Below are 19648 nucleotides of genomic sequence, written 5' to 3'. Positions count from 1 at the left end.
AAGCCTCACTAACCCCCCCCCCCTCAGTTTCACCTATGTTGATAATATTATTTATTTTCAAACTATATTTCCCAACACTAATAATTACTTCGAGTTAGAAATTTACATTTTTAATCAAGTGATAAATCTATCACATGAATATATATATATATATATATATATAAATTCAATATATTATATTATATTATACTTATACATCACTTATATTTTATAATACCTACTATATAATTAATTAATATTTTACACTTACCCACAAGTACAAATTTCGCAAATGCATTGTTCCTTATTGGTTTGGGTTGACTCCTTTTGCTGCTTCTTTGTCTTCGTGTCAGTATTATTTTCTCGGACTTTTTTCGATGAAGACACACGACTGTCGTAGTTTTCTGTTATTCCTTTAACAACTGATTTTTCGATCACCGCTTCGGAGATGATTCTGTTTTCCGTTACTTCTGCGTGGTTCGAGACGGACACGAAGTCAGTAATGTCCTTTACAACATTCGAGTTCTTAACGTCTCTAATTCTGGTCGGCCTTTCAGGATAATACTCGGATGTGTTCGTTGTCACTTGAAAATCTTGCATGACGGATTGTTCCAAAAACTGACGAGATTCTATGTAAGATTCTTCAGACACATTGTAAAATACTTCATGAGTAGATTTTGAATCATTCAGTGAAGTAGTGAAGTCGTTGTCAAACGTTGCGACATCACTGATGGTTTTATTTAAGATATCCGTTTTCGGTTTACGTGGTTTTTCCTCGGGTTCTTTGAAATTTTTAATTAATTTCCCACCGACCATTGTTACACTATTATCCTTACTAGATTCAATTATTCTATGATTTGACGATTGAAAAGTATCGTCAACAGTGTAAGTTACATTCAAAACGTCCACGGTGGTATCTTCATTTATATTTGAAGTAGAGCTCACTGAGTTGAATTTCGATGTATTTTTTGTAATCTTTTGTGATGGTTCTTTAAAAGTTTTAATTAACTTTCCGCCAACCATGCGTACGGAGAGACCTTCTTCATCTACATTATCAACATTTTTAGAACTTTTTTGCTCATTTTTTTTACCATCAGGTTGTTTTTTGTTTTTTGGATGGTCTTTTTTTCTGTCCGGCTGTTTTTTGGATTTTGTTTCGTCTGGACGATCTGTAACTCTTTGAACAGTGTTATTAGTTTTTGAGGTTTTTGAATTTGACTGATCTGTTTCTCCGAAAGAACTCGAAAATGAAGTTTGCTCATTTGTAGTAAACGATGTTGAAGTTGTAATATCACTAGAAGAAACATTACTAGTCGTAACATTACTTGACTTTGAAACGTCAACAATATTTTTCTTTGTAGTAGTTGGCTCTTTGAATGTTTTAAGTAACTTTCCACCCACCATACGTACAGATAAACCTTCTTCATCATCATTATCAACTTTCTTAGAAGTTTTTTTTTCATATTTTTTGTCATCTGGTTGTTTTTTATTTTTTGGCTCTTCTTTTTTTTCGTACGGTTGTTTTTTATTTTTTGGTTCATCTGTTTGATTAGTAGTTGTAGAAATAGTATGAGAAACTTTTGAAGTTTTGTCAGTTTCTCCAAATGAATTTGAATATGACTCGTTTGTTACATATGTAGAAGAACTTGTGATATTGTTTGATGAAACATCACTAGTCGTAACATTACTTGACTCTGAAACGTCAATAATATTTTTCTTTACAGGAGTGGGTTCCTTAAATGTTTTTAATAATTTCCCACCCACCATACGTACAGACAGACCTTCTTCTTCAATATTATCAACTTTTTTAGAAGGTTTTGGTTCATATTTTTTATCATCAGGAAGATTTTTGCTCTTTGGTTCATCAGCTGGTTTTGAATTTTCAAAAACAATGCTAGAAGTATTTGACATATTTGTATTCGACTTCTCAGTTTCTCCATACGAACTCAAAAACGATGTTTGTTCATTTATATTAAACGATGTTGATGTTCTAATATCACTCGATGAAAGATCGTTTGATATAATATCACTTGTCTTCGTAACGTCAATAATATTTTTTTTATTTGGAGTTGGTTCTTTAAAAGATTTTATTAATTTTCCACCCACCATACGGACGGAAAGACCCTCTTCGTCAACGTTATCAACATTTTTTTGTCTATGCTGCTTGTTTTTAATGTTGTCGTGCTGTTTTTGGTTTTTAGTTCCATCTGGGCGATCTGTAAGTTTTTGATCTGTATTGATTGTTTTAGATATTTTTGAATTAGATTTGTCTGTTTCTTCAATTGTATCCGAATATGAAATCTGTTTGTTTGTAACAAATGACGATGTAGTTATTGTATCACTTGTTGAAATGTTACTTGTTATACTATTTAATTGTGAAACGTCAATTTGATTTTGTTTTGTTGGCTCTTTAAATGATTTAATTAATTTTCCACCCATTATACGCACAGATAGGCCTTCTTCGTCAACATTATCTAACTTTTTAGAAATCTTTGGCTCAATGTTTTTTACTCCATGTTGATTTTTGTTTTTTGATTCATCTGATCGATTTGTAGTTCTATAAACTGTATTAGAATTATTTGAAGATTTCAAATTTGATTCATCTTTATCTCCAAACAAAGTCGAAGACGAAGACGATATTTGTTCGTTCGTTGTGAATGATGATGAAGTTTTAATATCACTTGAAGAAATATCTTTGATATTACTACTTAACTGTGAAAAATCAATTTGATTTTTTTTTGTTTGAGTTGGCTCTTTGAACGATTTTATTAATTTTCCTCCCACCATACGGACGGATAGGCCTTCTTCATCAACATTATCAATAGTTTTTTGAGTTTTGAACTTATTTATTTGTTCATCAGTTAGATCTCTAATACGATAAATAGAATTGTTAGTATTAAACGTTTCTGAATTAGATTTGTCCATCTCGCCAAGTGAACTTGAAATCGAAGTTTGTTCATTTGTAGAAAATGATGTTGAAGTTGTAATATCACTTGACGAAATATCACCAGAAGTTATATCACTTAACTTCGAAATGTTAATTTGATTTTTCTTCGTTGGAGTTGGTTCTTTAAATGATTTTATTAGTTTTCCACCTACCATACGTACGGTAAGCCCTTCTTCGTCAACATTATCGAATGTCGTTTGGGTATTAGTCTTATTTTTGTTGTCATCCAGTTGTTTCAGATCTTTCGATTGACCTGACGTTGTATATGTAATATTGGAACTATTTGATGTTTTCGAATTCGATTGATCCGTTTCTCCAAATGAACTCGAGAAGGAAGTTTGTTCATTTGTAGTAAATGATGTTGAAGTTGTAATATCACTTGATGAAATATCCCCAGAAATTATATCACTTGACTTCGAAATGTTGGTTTGATTTTTCTTTGTTGGAGTTGGTTCTTTGAATGATTTTATTAGTTTTCCACCTACCATACGTACAGAAAGGCCTGCCTCGTCAATATCGTTTGTAGTAATTTTATTTTTATATGAATCATTTTTGGTGTCTCGATTTTTTATAAATTGGTCAGATTGATTTGTAATTCGATAATCTGACTTCGATGCTTTCGAATTCAATTTGTTCGTTTCTTCTAATGAACTTGAAAATGAATTTTGTTCATTTGACACAAACGATATCGAATTAGAAAAATCTGAGGACAAGTTACCACTAGTTAAATCATTATTTGAAGAAGAAACATCATGCTCATTTGTGTTGGACTCATTAAACGATTTTAGTAATTTTCCACCGACCATTCGTATCGACGATCCTTTATTTTCAACATTTTCTGTATTTATCGTATTATACACAGTGTTTTGTTGTTGCCTTTTATATTCGATATTTTTTGATTCGTCGAAATTCAACGTGGAATTCTCATTACCTGACAATGTTATTTTATCGACTTCTTGGTTTGATCGTGAAAATATCGGAATATATTTTTGTGTAATGAACATTTCAGAATCAAAATCGTCTGAATGACTAGTTGACGCATTCCGATCAATTATATTTGACTCGAATGAACTTTTTACATTATTATCATTATATTGGAATTGATTATTAATGAAGTCGACATTTTGTCTAGTATTTGAAACACTGTCGAATGATTTTTTTGTGCTCGATGGCGTATTAAATTGTCTTATTAATTTACCTCCAACCATTTTAACCGTTAAGCCCGAATTTTTTACTTGACCATCAGAATTTTCTTTTGAATTGATATTATGTCCATGGTCCTGTGTATTTGATAATTTCGTTTCAAAGTCATTTGTTTTCGTTACAGTGCTCGACGATTGATTTAGTTCAGTCGAAGTGTTAGCAATTCGACGCTGGTCACTGCTAGTGTTTTGTAATTCATCAACTCTGAAGTTGTCTTTTTCGCTAAGATTGTGCAGTTGAGATGAATGATTAGAGTTGTCACGCGTTGTATCGTTTACCGATTTGATCAATTTTCCCTTCACCAACTTTGATGTGTTTTCACGTTCAGTCGTGTCCCTCGTGTCCAGTATTTGTTTTGACTCAGAACTACTCTGTGAACTAACGACATTGTATTTGGATTCGGTGGACACAGATTGAGTGACTGATGACGACGAATCGATTTCGTCATTATACGCGTTCTGTGATGAAGTCAAAATATTAGACGAATTATAACGTGGGGAATTTAACGCTCCGGAAGATTCCGCGGTAACATCGTAGGACGATATATCTGTATACTCGACATATCCTGTGGAAGAATTCGCGATATTTGACTCTTCGACAGAAGTTTCCGTGGTCGACTGTGGAATATCGTCTACCGTCTCTATAGTCGTGTGGGCATTGCCGTCTTGATCGACGGTAGTGATTGTCCTCACGCTTTTACCGGTAGTGGTTTTAGTTATGGACGACGAACTTAACGATTTCGAAACAGAAGAAGAGGAAATAGCTTCTGCAGCTTGTTTGGTAACAACGCCTTTGACTATTGTCTTTTTCGAAGTCTGCGGAGTAGAACTGCGACCTTTACCGCTCACATTCGATGGCTGTTCATTGGCGATTTTGCTGCTGAACATTTGTTTCGGAGCTTCCATCGAACTACCGCCATCCTTAATAATAGTTTTATCACTTACCTTAGTCACCTTAGTCTCGTCGACTGTTCGTTTTTTTGTAGGGTCTTTAGTTTTTTTTGTAGACTTAAACATTTTTTTCAACTATTAGTTACTTACTAAAAAAAAAAAAAGGAAATTAATAATTAGTTTTTATTGCACGAATAATAAAATATACCGGCGCACATTAACGATCGCACATTCGAAAAAAAAACGAAAAAAAAAACAATAACTAGTAACAACAGAACGAATGAGTGCAATGTTATTTGACTACTGCAGGCAGAAGAGAATATCGTTGAACGCTAGTTTCGTGAATTGAAGAGGTGGTCCCCCCCATACGCCTTCACAAACCTCTACAGCACTAATAATGCAACTCTCTTAAACCAGTTTCGACCTACGCGGACTACGACAATTTTTAGTCTTACTCATCAATGATGCTTATTTACGTATTTTTTCGATAAATAAATTTAATATTATAAACACAGATTTATCTACCTTAATGTGTAAAAGATACCCACGATTGGTTTATCGTTGTACACGTATAGCTAATATGGTTTTGAAATAATAAATCTTATAGTTCATACATTTATAACAGTTTATTAATATGCACGCAAAAATATAAATCGTATAATAAACAATACGCTGACGATATTCAAGTATTCATATTATTTAAAAAGTACCTAATATTATATTTCTCTGTGTATCTATTAATGAAATCAATTAATAATTTTGCTGGAGAAATGATTTAAATAACTTAAATTATTATATAAATACGGTACTGCAACATACTAAAATTAAAAAGTGAAACGTGAGTATAAACTACACAAGAATTTTAAATTGATTAATCTTGCATTTATGAAACCGTATATTATTATTAAACATTTGTTTTCCTGGTATAATGATGTACAGACTCGTGTATTATCTACAGCTGGTGCCCGATGACCATAATATTGTAGTTAAGTATACTGCATTTGGTACTTTTATAGTATCCGTATAGTTTTACGTATTGTAAGTTTAAAATATATAATATTGAGTAATTTTTTTTTTTAAATTGTTCAATCAAGTTTAGGTTCTGGTGTCTCATATATTATTTAACCGTCAAATATTAATATCTATTTATTTATGAAATTATTATATATATATATATATATATATATATATATATATATTAGACAAATTTTAACAAAATTAAACTTAAAAATTCAAATTGAAATATGAAGTATCAGACGAAATTTAAAAAAAAATAATAGGTGATTTATGCGACAAAATTATGTAAAACTAAGTTATTCGATATACTCGTATAAAAAATATTAAAATAATTTTGAATTATTAAATAACTTAATAAGTAATTATTGTACATTAATATGAAACATAATATATACCGCTACTAATGAACATTATTATAAATACAAATATATCGATAGTTGGGAAGAGGTCAGCATCCACAAACATTATTTTGACCTTGTTTACTGGCAAATTAATCGAACTATCACAATTTATAATTATTATTTCAATATAAATTTTACACTTTTATTTTATCTCTGAGCATTTTTTTTTTTTTTTTAATTTAGATACCTCCTACCTATATTAAAGCTTAAATAATAATCGCTAAGCTCGAATTTCGCAACTAGTTTACATACATTAATAAACTATTAATAAGACAAAATAGCTGTACAGTCGAATGTAATGTATACGTAGAATTAAAAAAAAAAAGATGTAGGCGGTTACCTAATTTGTATGATTAATTTAACACTTGCTCTTTTTTCTATTTTAATGTTTAAACATCGCGCATTAGCCAATTTGACATTGAAAACGACATCCGCTACAATATAGGCACTCTCGCTCGACCTAAGCTAGAGGACGTTGCGTTCATCAATTTCCATCGAACTAATATTATTTTACCACAAAACGTGTGATACAGTACAAGAATAAAAATATTGTCGTCATTCGATGATCACCAGTTTAAAAAAAAAAAAAAATTAATAACAGGTATTTGATCTAGTTCGTTTTCTTAAAAAATCGGAAGTCGCTGACAATGAAAGGACACACGTAACTTGTGCCAATATGGCCGTATTTAGTAATCAATTTGATTTGGACGAGGGTCGAATGGCCGCCATACACAGTTATACTAAGTCATTATTTTCTTAGAATGAATTCGAGGTCTGCTTAAGCCGGTTGACCATTATTCTCCAGACGTATTGTTTACACAACGAGGTGTTGAGAATTCCAACGCAATAATTTACTGTAAAATTGCGATCGATTCGGCGCGACAGCCTACAATCATTTTGTACGAGTATTAATATGAAGACGTGATTCCGAAATTACATTCGCGCTATGATAGGTATACGAGTAGATTAAATCGAAATGCAAAGTGCGAAACTGTTGGAACGCTCTAAGCGGTCACCGTTTCAGAGTAGGTACCTACGACGATCGAAATTCGCGTTTGTCTAATCACGCGTAATTCATCTGGGAACAGAAAATTTCCGTTATCTCGGTACCTATTTGTCTCGAGCGTCTCTGAACATTAGTTAGGTACATTTTTTAGAATAATGACAGTAATTATGGTTTAATTGCACGGAATTTTGGATCGCAGTGCGAATTATCGCTCTATGAATTAGTAACTATCAGCGATAAATCCTACTATAAACAACAGTTCTACGAGATTGTATTGCAGATTGCAGAAGAAAAAAAAAACGAAACAAACAATCAATAATTGGCCATGATAATATGTTAACTCATTAGTTATTAGTGAATTGGGTCATTGTGAATGATCGCGAACCTGGAGCGGTGGTGCAACCAGAGATCTCTGTGATCGCCTATATCCATCAGCCACATGGTTTTCAAACATGCACAAATTATGTAAACAATTATTAATTTATAATCTAAAAACGGTGCACAGTAGTGTACATACTTATGTAATTTGTATGTTGTGTTAGTGAACTGTTTCAAACCGATAACACGTGTATATCAATGTATATCGTTCTATATATAAAAATAAAAATAAATTATGAAAACAATTTGATATTACTAATAATATCGTTTACTGCCCTATCAGCGTTTTTAAAAGTCTTGACCACGTCATTATCGCAATCACATTTTCATAGTTATAGAACGCGAGATTGCGAAAATATACTTCTTCCACATTCAATGTTAAAACGCCATTTGAAAAACTTTGCATAAATAATGTGTTAAATTAACAATACATCGTAGAACACGGTGTAATTAAATCATCGTTAGTTGTAAAAACTGTATTTAAATATGTAAAATCACTCCGACGACATATCGCGTTTGTTTGCACGCAACACATCAAAATTAGAACGAAACATATGATGATAAAATATGCTCAATAAATTAAAAATAATAGAGTTATTTTTCACATTTTAATACATAACTATAATCAAAATCGTACAAATTATTCAAACTAAGGTTAATGAACACTTTTAACGAACTAAAATGAAACAAAAATAAAAAATGTTGTTCAAAATAAATTAAACTCTTTATTATACAAGTAAATAGTAACGTACCTATTATATTATTTCTATCATACATGTTCACGGAAGATTTTATTATTAAGTTAATCCGTCAATAATATTTTATATTTTTTTTTTACGTATTGAAGTACCTACGTAATTTCTTAATTTAAAAACTAAAATGGAATAACTGATTTTTTTTTCATTTCAATTTGAAATCAAAACGCATACATTTTATTTTTATCGAATACGGAATGAACCGTTAGAGAATTACATTCTTGACAAAAAACAACAAAATGCAAATTTTCTTCAGATATAAAAGATAAGTATAGGTACCGGGTAGCTACAGCTTGCAGTCTCGTTGCAATTATTGAACGTAAGATAACAGGTATTACTCAACATCGGATAGTCATTGAAATCATTTTTGAAACTTAATATTTTACATAATGTAATATTGAGAAGATACACTATACAATTTGGTCCACAATAATCCTGTAGAACTACAATTAATTTTTTTTTTTTTACGTACGACTGTGTATTCAAAAAGTTAACAGAAGTATTGAAATTTTGAAAGCATTTAAAACATGAATGTTATAACTTACATAAAATAAGAAAAGTGATTTGGATAATGTTGAAGCAATATCAGCTATTTCAATATTTCTAAACCCATTATATCCAATTATTGCGTATTGTTGAGTTCATATGCCTCACAGCCTCTATTAATTTCATGTTTTTTCAGGAAATGTACGTTTAACATCGGTGTAAAATGTCCCACCAGCACACCTGCAACATAAGCATATATACACCCATATTCTGCTTTTTGGTATGCAGATTAAGACCGAGTTCTCGAGAAAATTCAACCGAAGAAACACGAACAGTACGTTATGTAATATAATAATACGCTAATGTAAGGAAATATCATTTATTTATCAATGGGTTCACGTATTCGTGGGCGTACGTCGGGACGGGAGCGAAAGGGGGACATGTATCGCCCCCGGTTTCCCGTACACTACTACCTATTATAATAACACACTCATTGTCTCAGTACGATTTTCACGGGCACATACATATATGATTGTAGATTTTGATCCGTCTACTCGGTCGTCGAAACGGTTATTTTCGCGTTTGAAGTAACAGCACATTCGGCGTTACTTCGCGCGCCCACGTATAACCCGTCCGCTACCCTTATTCCACTGTAGGCGAAAGCCTATCGCGAGAATCGATCTACCCACGCCCTTGATTGTCGTTCGGCGTCGGTCGCGTTTGGCGGAACAACAACCCGTTCGAAGTCGTCCTCTCGCGCCGTGCACGCGTCCATTCTTCGCGAACCGTATACTTTTCGTAACCGTCGTTGCAGACGTTCGATCGTACGAAAATCACGCGAACCATCTCGTCCCGTGTTCACACGCGCGGTTCGCGTCGCGTTAAAAATATTGCAAAACAAATAAAACGCGTAACACTCCGTGCGAGCGACGAGAACTACGAGCGTACGAGACGTTATTGCTTCTAAATTTTTTTTTTTTTCTAGATAAAATGTGACGATTGCGTGCTTTTTCACAACACAACGCACAATAACAACAACATCGTTTCGCCTGGTCGTGTACCCGTACACAATATTTACACGCATACGATTTTATTATGTTTAACGCGAACCGGTCGCACGTTACGATTTCCTTCTCCGACAGTCAGCACCATGTAAGGCACTCCCACTCGAGCCTTCGCGCGCGCGCTGCACAGCCGATGATGATGCAGCCTTCCACGTCCCGTAGGACGACGGACGTGGGCAGCCGGTTTATGCGGCGCGCTCGCTGCAGACATTGAGACATACCCATAATGGGAATCGAAGGAGAACGCGCGTACCCGTAACACGGCAGTGCGCGTCGTTGGCATTACACACGTTTGCGAACATCACAAATCTGATCAACGTTTCCGCGCGCGCGACACGACCGATTGACCGTATTTGGCGGTCTTGTCATTGGCCGTACAAACGATCGTGACGGACATGATGCCTAGCCGCCACCGGGTCAGTGCGGTGCGAACGCGCGCTCGGCTTGACAAAATTGAAGAAGGCCGACTCTGTTTGCTTAAAAAAAAAATTGCGTCTCGAAAACTTGTTAAGCTTTATAATTACAACGTAAATAATAGTAGGGGGACGCTAAAATTTCTAAAAATTAGAAGGGATAGTACTCCGTTCCCCTGCGTTTCAATCGAAACCGCAACGACGAAAGAAATTAAAATACTCTTTTGATTGCGTTGGGTAAGGCGAAACCGGAACTGTTGACGATCGTTTTTCGAACCAACTCACCGGTCTACCGTTGTTCGAGTACCATTCTACTGGATCTTACAGCCAAACGACACTACTGGTTCGACGAGGATCCTCGAAAGATTCGTTCTATTATTTTGTTACTCTAGATATCCAACGACATTATAACAATGATGTAATGTACACACAGTGGCGTGCGCAGGAATTTGTTATGCGGGAGGAAGTCATATATAAAAATGTATTATTTACAATCTTTATTCTTTATTATTATACAAAAATAAATGCAATCAAGATGAAATTCATCCTTCGGGTTTTTACACTAAATTCATCAATTATTTGTTCTGTAGATAATGGAATGTCTCGATGTATGTTCATTAACGCAAATCCATTTAACCGTGACTACCCCGTCGTATTTCTTAAATACGTTCTTAAATGTTTAAGACTAAGAAAAGAAAAGCCCATGGGGGGGATATATCCCTCATCATCCCCCCCCGTGTACGTCACTGAATGTACATATGAATGAACATGTATTGGACGTGTTATCGATAGGTTTATGTACACCGACATTAAAAAAATATATCAACAGTATTGGACGTCAAACCGTGTTCACACCAACAACCCCAAGCCCAAAATCATCGATAACCGATAGCAACTTTTAACCACCCTTGTTTATATTTTTTTCGTTATACTAGCTCCGGCTAAATTCGATTTTTTCAGTAAATTTTCAATACCACCAATTGTATTGTGTTAAGTCAAAACACAGTCATCAACGCCCATTCGATTGAGAATGCATATTTTACTTTTAAAATGTTTTTTAATACATTATTAGTCATATAAAATCATCTCGTGTTGTATTAAAACCGATATGAAAACGAACTATTATTTTAAATTTCAACAGAACAAACACTGCCCTTAACATATTGCATAACACATTACTCACTTTTATCTCGCCAAACATATCCAATAATAATTTTCCTATTTCTATGAAATTTTTAACGTCTATTAAATTTAAAATCCTAGATCATTCAAACACGTAATTAAGATACACACGAAATAATATTTTTAGACTAATTTTTTAAAAACTTATATAGTTCGATTTCTTATTCAGATACAATGCACGTATTTTATATAGGTCGTGGTACACGAATGAAAATATTATAAAAAAAATTATTACATTATTTTACTATTATTGAATTTAAGATTGTGGATACTAGTAAAGCTTCGTCCACATATTTTTTATTCAATACCTTTTTGACAATTCTACCTACACGATTGTTAATATTAGGTACACAATATGTGAAAACTAATGCCATCGTCCCACTGACGATAACGTGAATATATTGGTCTTCGCAACACAGCGTTCGGATACAATATATACATATATTTTTATAATATATGGGATGTCGATCGTTTGATAAAAAAACTATTCAGAATCACCTATGTATTTTCCTACTGAAATAATTGAAAACCGTTAACAATTAATGTTTTTTTTAAATTACACAACATTCACGCAAGCATTTTATTGAATTGTTAAAGAAACAAAAGTATATTATGACGACGAAAGTAAATACACAAATGTGCGTACGGGCGCACGTATACATGTATAACACATAGTATTATATTCTATAATTTTACACTCGCACTGCATACAGCACCAATACATATTATATGAATCCGTGTTATCGGGGACAGAGTAAAAAAGAATCAGTAATTTCCGATTATTATTATTTTTTTTTTTTACACGATTTGTGTGGGTCGCTGTTTATTACGTGGTTTCCTGACAGTAAGATTTATATATATAAGTACATGTACATAGGTAGGTATACGATACATACAATACGAAATATTTTTATGTAAAAATAATAATACTGCACTAATATTTTACAATCAATGAAATCTGTGTGGTATAAACCAAGAATATGTATATATTATAATATCCATAAGTTAATAAAATTCAAACAACAATATACAGCTGCGTGTACACAATGTTCATATAAGTCGAGAGTAACCTAGATTTATATTACCTATAGTTAATAGGTTGTCATATATAGTTAAAATAGTGGGCAGTGGCATATTTTCAATACATTCTGGGTTGAAACCTTTTAAAATTTTACAGATATTTTATAATTTAGATAAACCGAAAACTTTTACATAGATTCTGAAGTCGAAACTCATAATTATACCTCTGAATCTGCGTAAAAAAGCGATTATTTTTCTTGAATTTAGCTGTTATACCTATTACCATTGTTATGCATTTATGTCTTGTGTAGGGCTCATCCAAAAAATTTGGTTAGATGTACAAAGATATAATAACAGTTAGAGCCATATTTTACTTAAATTCAAGTATATTTTGTTTGTATCAGAAATAGTATTGTTTTAAAACTAGTAAAATTCGATTTGACAATGAGATATTTATCTGTCCCAAACCAACACAGTAGACTAAAGAATGCAAGCACAAATAGTGTAATTATTTATATAATGTGTACTTATTTATGTTTTAATAATTAAATAAAATCTAATTATATCTAATTATTCCTCTGTAATGTAAAAATAAATAATTGAAATACGTAAACATAATACGTGGGAATTGAGTACACACTTTTGAAACTTTTTTCTTTAATGTAAATAAGAATGAATGTCTACAATTAAGCTACTATTAATTTAAAATTCTTCAAAATCAGACTAAACTTGCTTTGATCTGGTTTTATTTTAATCAAAATTAAATTTTAAATAGGTTAATATTAATTTAAAAAAAAAAAAATTACCTATATCATCTAAATTGTTATAAATATTATAACATTTAATTTTACTGTTCATAATATTAACCTTCTTTTAAATATTTTAATTTAAATAAGAATTGTACAGGTATAGACTACCTTAATTAAATAGAAAATATTATTTTCATTTCAATTATAAGTCAGTTAACTAGAGATGATTACAGACATTTGAAAATTATAAAATACATATAAGAACAGATCACTATGATCAGATAAACCAACTAATAATTTTATAAATTATAGCAATCATAATTTTTTGATGATAAAATTACTTCTATGTTTCATATCAGTAAATTCCATTTTCATAATATCATTAAATATTTTATAAATTTTTTCGATATTGTATTCTTCAAAATGGGTTTTATTCAGTATAAATATAATTGCATTAGGCTGAAAAATGAATAATTAATAAGTTTTACAATAAAATAATTTGAGTTATACTAAAAAATATTAAATCCATTAACTATTAAAATATATTATTGATATGAAATTAAAAAAAATGTATAATGAATATGAATAAAAAACTTCAATGATTTATTCCAAAGAAAAAATTTAATATATCAGGTTGTCAATAATTATTAAATAATAATTACACAATTAGGTACTAATTATTATAGTTTCAAATAATAATTTAACCTTTTCGATTAGTTTTACATAAGCACATGAAAATACATTTTGTATATATATATATATTCCAGGTAATGTTAGCATTTGGCTAATATCCACATTATCCATATGTGTTGGCTAAAGTGTAATCTTTGCATTATCAAAATATCAATTAAAAAAAACTAAATGAAATGAAACACAATCAGTTATTATAGATTATTTTTATATAAAAATATATCACACGGAATGACAAGATTTCTAAAAATCTTTCAATTTGTTAATTATATTAAAACATTTTTCATTTGTTAAATAAAATTAATTATCTCTTCGTTTTTCAAATAAATGATATTACTCTGTTTTCGTTTACATTTTAATTAAATAAAGAATTTAAAAACAATAATGACCTAACGAATATTACATATGAAGACAGACTAACTAAAAATCGGCGTTATATATTGTATAGCATATAAAGTTATAACAAAAACATTATCCCATTAAAATACTATACCTACCAAGAATACTAGACCCATTTATTTTTTACTTTATCTTTAAGATAAATTATTAATTAAGATTATTTATTATATATTGGCACATTATTATTAAGAAACTATAGTATACAGAATGCTAACAAAAACTCCTGTTTAATTTTTTTTAACATTATCTAGGTGGAGTTGTTATTTCATATATATATACACAAAAAAAAATACACAATAGCTAAATTACATGAATAATGTTGACATTAGCCAAATGTTAAAATTACCCATAACATATGTATATAATAATTCAATTTTGAAAATCAAAATAATATAAAGCTAAGGAAATTTTAGAAAAAGAAAAATCTTTGTTTTTTTTAAGCAAAATAAAAGTAATGTTTAAATTGGATATCCTGTTATGATTTTTATATTTATTATAATATTTAAATAATGGATAGTTAATTGACAGTATTTTATTTTCTTACTAATATCTTGTATACAAAACTAATTAATGACTATTAAATTATTTATAGAATTTGAAGATTAACATTATAATGTAAATTATCAATAGGTTATTGATAACTAAAAAAATTAGTAACCAAATACTTAAATTAAAATATACCTATATTATTTAATAATGAGATCAATTATTATATACTTAAACAAAAATTTTCAGTCTAATAACCACAATGATCTGAGAAAGTATGTAAATACCATTTTTATATCGAAAAAGTTATTGTTTAGCAATTATTTAAATTTGACTTTCTCAATACTATTTACTAAATAATAATAAATTTGATATAAGAACAATTAATATTCAAAGTTTGGACTCTGTTGCCACACATTAGCATTATGTAGCTGATCTATAACTTAATACTATTAATTTTTTACTTGTATAAAAGAAATTGTTTATAAAAAAATAAATAAAAATATGTATACTTAAAATTGACTTTTATTATATAATTATGGATCAAAGTCTAAATAAAAATTGAATTCAAATTCCTTCTTCATTAATATTCAGTTTTTGTAAACTACATAAGAATTAATCTCTAAGATGTCTTTTGTCTTTAATCCGTAAATAATAAAATGGATTTGATTGCACAAACTTCAAATTTTATCTTTGGTAAATCTGATATTGTCCAATTTTCTTATACTTCAACTAAAAATACAATAGTTATTAATAATAAAATTAGTTATATTTAGGCTTTTAATTTTTCTGTATGTATATTAATTATTAATTTTTTTTTTTAACGTTACAGGCCATTTAGGCCCTTTTATTAATTATTAATTACCATAAAATATATAATTTAAGATTTTGTATATGCCATATATTACACATTATTATACTTAATTTAATAAAACAGAGACCAATATTCAAAAGCTTCTTTCACCACATTTTTTACCATTGATGACGCTCATTCAGCACTTGTCTACTAATATAACATACATAGTAGTTATTAATATTTACTAAATTCAATATTGTATTAGTCACATTTTTTATGATTTTCAAGCTTAAAATTAAAATAATTAATTATTCTTTAATTTTACCATGTAAAAATAAAATTATAGTTGCACTTCTTAAATCAATTGATTGGACAATGATAAATTGTATGAGCTATACCAAAAAATGTACATTTACTATTATTATTAAAATCTTAGTTATAGTTATAAAATGGTTGATTAAAATGTAATCTCAAACTTTTAATAAACTTTAATCTTTATTTTATTCTATATTTAAAATTTTCAAAATGTTAGTTAAATGAAAATAGATTTTTTCATAAGTTATATAACACATATTTTCAAATTTCTAATACATTTAAACTGATTAAAAATAACATAAATTTGGCTAGATATTACAACTTTTCTGAATTTAATTATAATTAAAAATGTATTACATAGAAGTTTATTTAACAAGAAACAATGATTTAGATGTGTAACTAAAGACAAATGTTTTACACTTTATTAACAATTTTAAATTTTGTACTTATATAATTTTTAGTAAGTACAAAATGTATAAATCAAAAATAAAAAAATTAAATATACATTACAATTGATTAAGAAAAGATTTTAAAAATAAAATATAAATAACACTGTTTTACTACATATACATGATAATTAGCAAAAGTATAATTGTAAATATTCTTAGTTAAAATTACTTAAACAACTCCTAACTTCATTGCAATTCAAATTTGATCGATGATCTGGATCTGATTAATTCACATCTCCTTCTCCACTTCTAATTATGATTTTTCCTCTCACCTATTGTCTCGCAATCCTAAATTTTGATTAAGACTCCTCATACTGTTTGACAAACTTTAAAACCGGTTGTCAACCTCATTAGTTGCTCTTACAACTGCCTGAGGAACCGTGAAAGTATTCTGATCCTTTTTCACAGAAAAATCTGGTTAATTTGCATAATATCCAATTAATACTCTTCATTTAACAAATATCTGAAACAAAAATATTAAATAATTAATTTTATTAGAACCAGAAAATCAACTAATTAAAAATGTATTAAATAAAAATTAATTACATCTAGTAATTAATAATTGTTATAAGGATGACTACCAATAAAATATAAAAGTGGGACTATTAATTAGATTTTTTGTTTATTTAAAATTGGAAAACAATTTTAAACCATAAAAACATGACTCAATAATATGTTAACTTTTAACAATAATTTCTGTTTGTTATATTACCAATAATATTCTGCCAATTTTGATATTTATCTTTAAATATTTCTAAGTACGAGATATTTTCTGGGTCAAATTTTGTTGTAGGTAAATCAAACTCCAGTTCAGCTTTCTCCGCTAATTTTCGGTGGTAACATCACTTTGTTCAAGTAGAAATTTATTAATATCAACTAAAAATACAAAGCAAGTCTAGTGGAAATTATATATGTATTTTTACATTTGACTATTATCATAGGAGCACCAATGATTTATGTTTTCTTTTACTGGATTTTGATTAATCATTAATCATAAGGGATTTGTTACTTAATACTAAATATTGTAAATACAAACTTCAAAAAATTCAAGTTTTATTTTTAATTTTGTATTAATTTTTTATATTTATGCAAAGATTTCAAAATTATTCTATATACATAAGAATTAAACTTACTTTTACTAGTTAAAATATACCAATATCATTGATAGAACATCATTCTATCATAGCCCATAGTTACGTGCGCCAACAGTGCAATGAGAGTAGACTACAATTGTTACGTGGTACCCAATAAAAACAGATACCTATCGTAATGATGTTGTTGGATCAGGGTAAATTGATTCAATAATTAATTTAAACACTTGTAAACACTTTAATATAGAACTGTGATAGGTATGAAATAATGAACTCTCCACTTTAAATAAATTACTTTATGGTGAAATAATTCTAAGTCCAAATAATGTATGCCCACAACACTATTTTAAGTTAGTGTTTCAAGTGTTTGTTTGAAAATAATAGGAGTAAAACAAAATGCTGTACCATGAACATTAAATTATTGGCTATTGCCATTGAAAACGTAATATCTAGAAAATAAATAGTATTAAACAACACAAATATATTAAAAACAAAATAAAACTCAGAGATTTTGACTGTATCAATAATTGTTATCTATTGTATGAAATTATCATGGTGGTTTATGGTTATTACATGGTATCAAAAAACATGGTATAGTTATGATATTATGATATAGTATGAGATAATATCTAATTAATTTTTACAATTATCATTTATCAGTAATTTTGTGTTTATTATTAACGAGTTATTTTTTTCCTATTAACTGCAAACCACAGATATAGATATTAATAGTAACTATATACGAGTACATGCTATAAATTTCTCGTTGCAAGCAGTTAAGAACAATAAGATGTTTTACAATATTAAAATATATTTTAAATTCAAAATGTATATAAATTAATTAACTTGATGTCAAATATTGGTTCTAAAATATTATTTATAAATTATTAAAATTAATAAGTAAATCATAACGGACAATAATCAATAATTAAAGTTATGTAACTTTTAATGAACGACATATATTAATAAATGTTGACAAAATCTAACTATTATAGGGGCATAAAAAAAAATAGGACCTTTGTAACAATATTTCATATACTTTAATGAAATGTATTTTAATTTCAATCTAAATATTTAAAGTTTTCGAAAGTTATAATAAATAATAATTCATATTATTAAACTCGGCAAAGAACAATATATTTTCAAATAAAATATTTAAAATTCAAATAAAATTACTATTGAAATATGTGCTTTCGGTGAGCCAAGAAATATACTTTATTTTTTTTACTTAAGTATTTTAAGTGAGGCGGCACCTCACTTGCCTCACCCCCAAAACTTCGCCATTGCTAGGTGAAATGGATTCCTGTTGTAATTTAGTACTAGATGAATTGGGTCTCAGATGAAATTTAATTATATTATTATTAAATTATTCATCAATAATTTATAAAAAAAAAAAAAAATTAATTATAAAAGTGAATTATATATTTCAAACAGGTAAAAATTTAAACGAAATTGTTTTGACATATTCAAATCTCGTAAATAATTTAATATTATATTCAATCATTTTTTACGACAATTTGACGGGATTTTCTTAGTCCATCACTCCGTATTTAAATGTACGTTTTAGACTGAATATTTTTTAAAACATCAATTAAGTTTGTAAATATTTGAATGGCTAGTGATAAATAGATTATTTGTGAAATTCCTCACAACTGTTGGTTGTTCGATTTGTCGTTGGTGCAAATTCAGCCCAGAAATTTGAAATTGTATTTCTTAAAACGATTAGAAGAAACGCAATTCACCAACTTGAAAAAAATATCCAGGCCGTAATTCACCTAGCTGTGTATTAATATTTTATTTAAAGGACGCAATGGCCCCCCGAAATGTTGTAAATAGAGCCCTACAAAGCCAATATTTTTACTGATGTTGTACAATTTAAATGTAATTTATTCTAAAATATTTGGTAAAAAATAAAACTAAATTTAAATAATT

General features: G+C 29.1%; 1 protein-coding gene across 1 annotated transcript in view; it reads right to left on the bottom strand.

Annotated features, from left to right (window-relative positions):
- LOC112679488 (titin) overlaps positions 1-5307 on the bottom strand; it is a 30653-nt gene extending 25346 nt beyond the window's left edge. Inside the window, 1 exon segment of the mRNA XM_025549310.1 lies at positions 251-5307. Coding sequence (XP_025405095.1) covers positions 251-5145 — 4895 coding nt within the window. The 5' untranslated portion in view covers positions 5146-5307.
- Between the last annotated feature and the right edge of the window lie 14341 nt (positions 5308-19648).

Source organism: Sipha flava, unplaced genomic scaffold, assembly GCF_003268045.1.
Source record: "Sipha flava isolate LNK unplaced genomic scaffold, YSA_version1 163_pilon_pilon, whole genome shotgun sequence".
In the NCBI taxonomy this organism is placed as follows: domain Eukaryota; kingdom Metazoa; phylum Arthropoda; class Insecta; order Hemiptera; family Aphididae; genus Sipha; species Sipha flava.
This window is presented reverse-complemented; position numbering and strand designations above follow the sequence as displayed.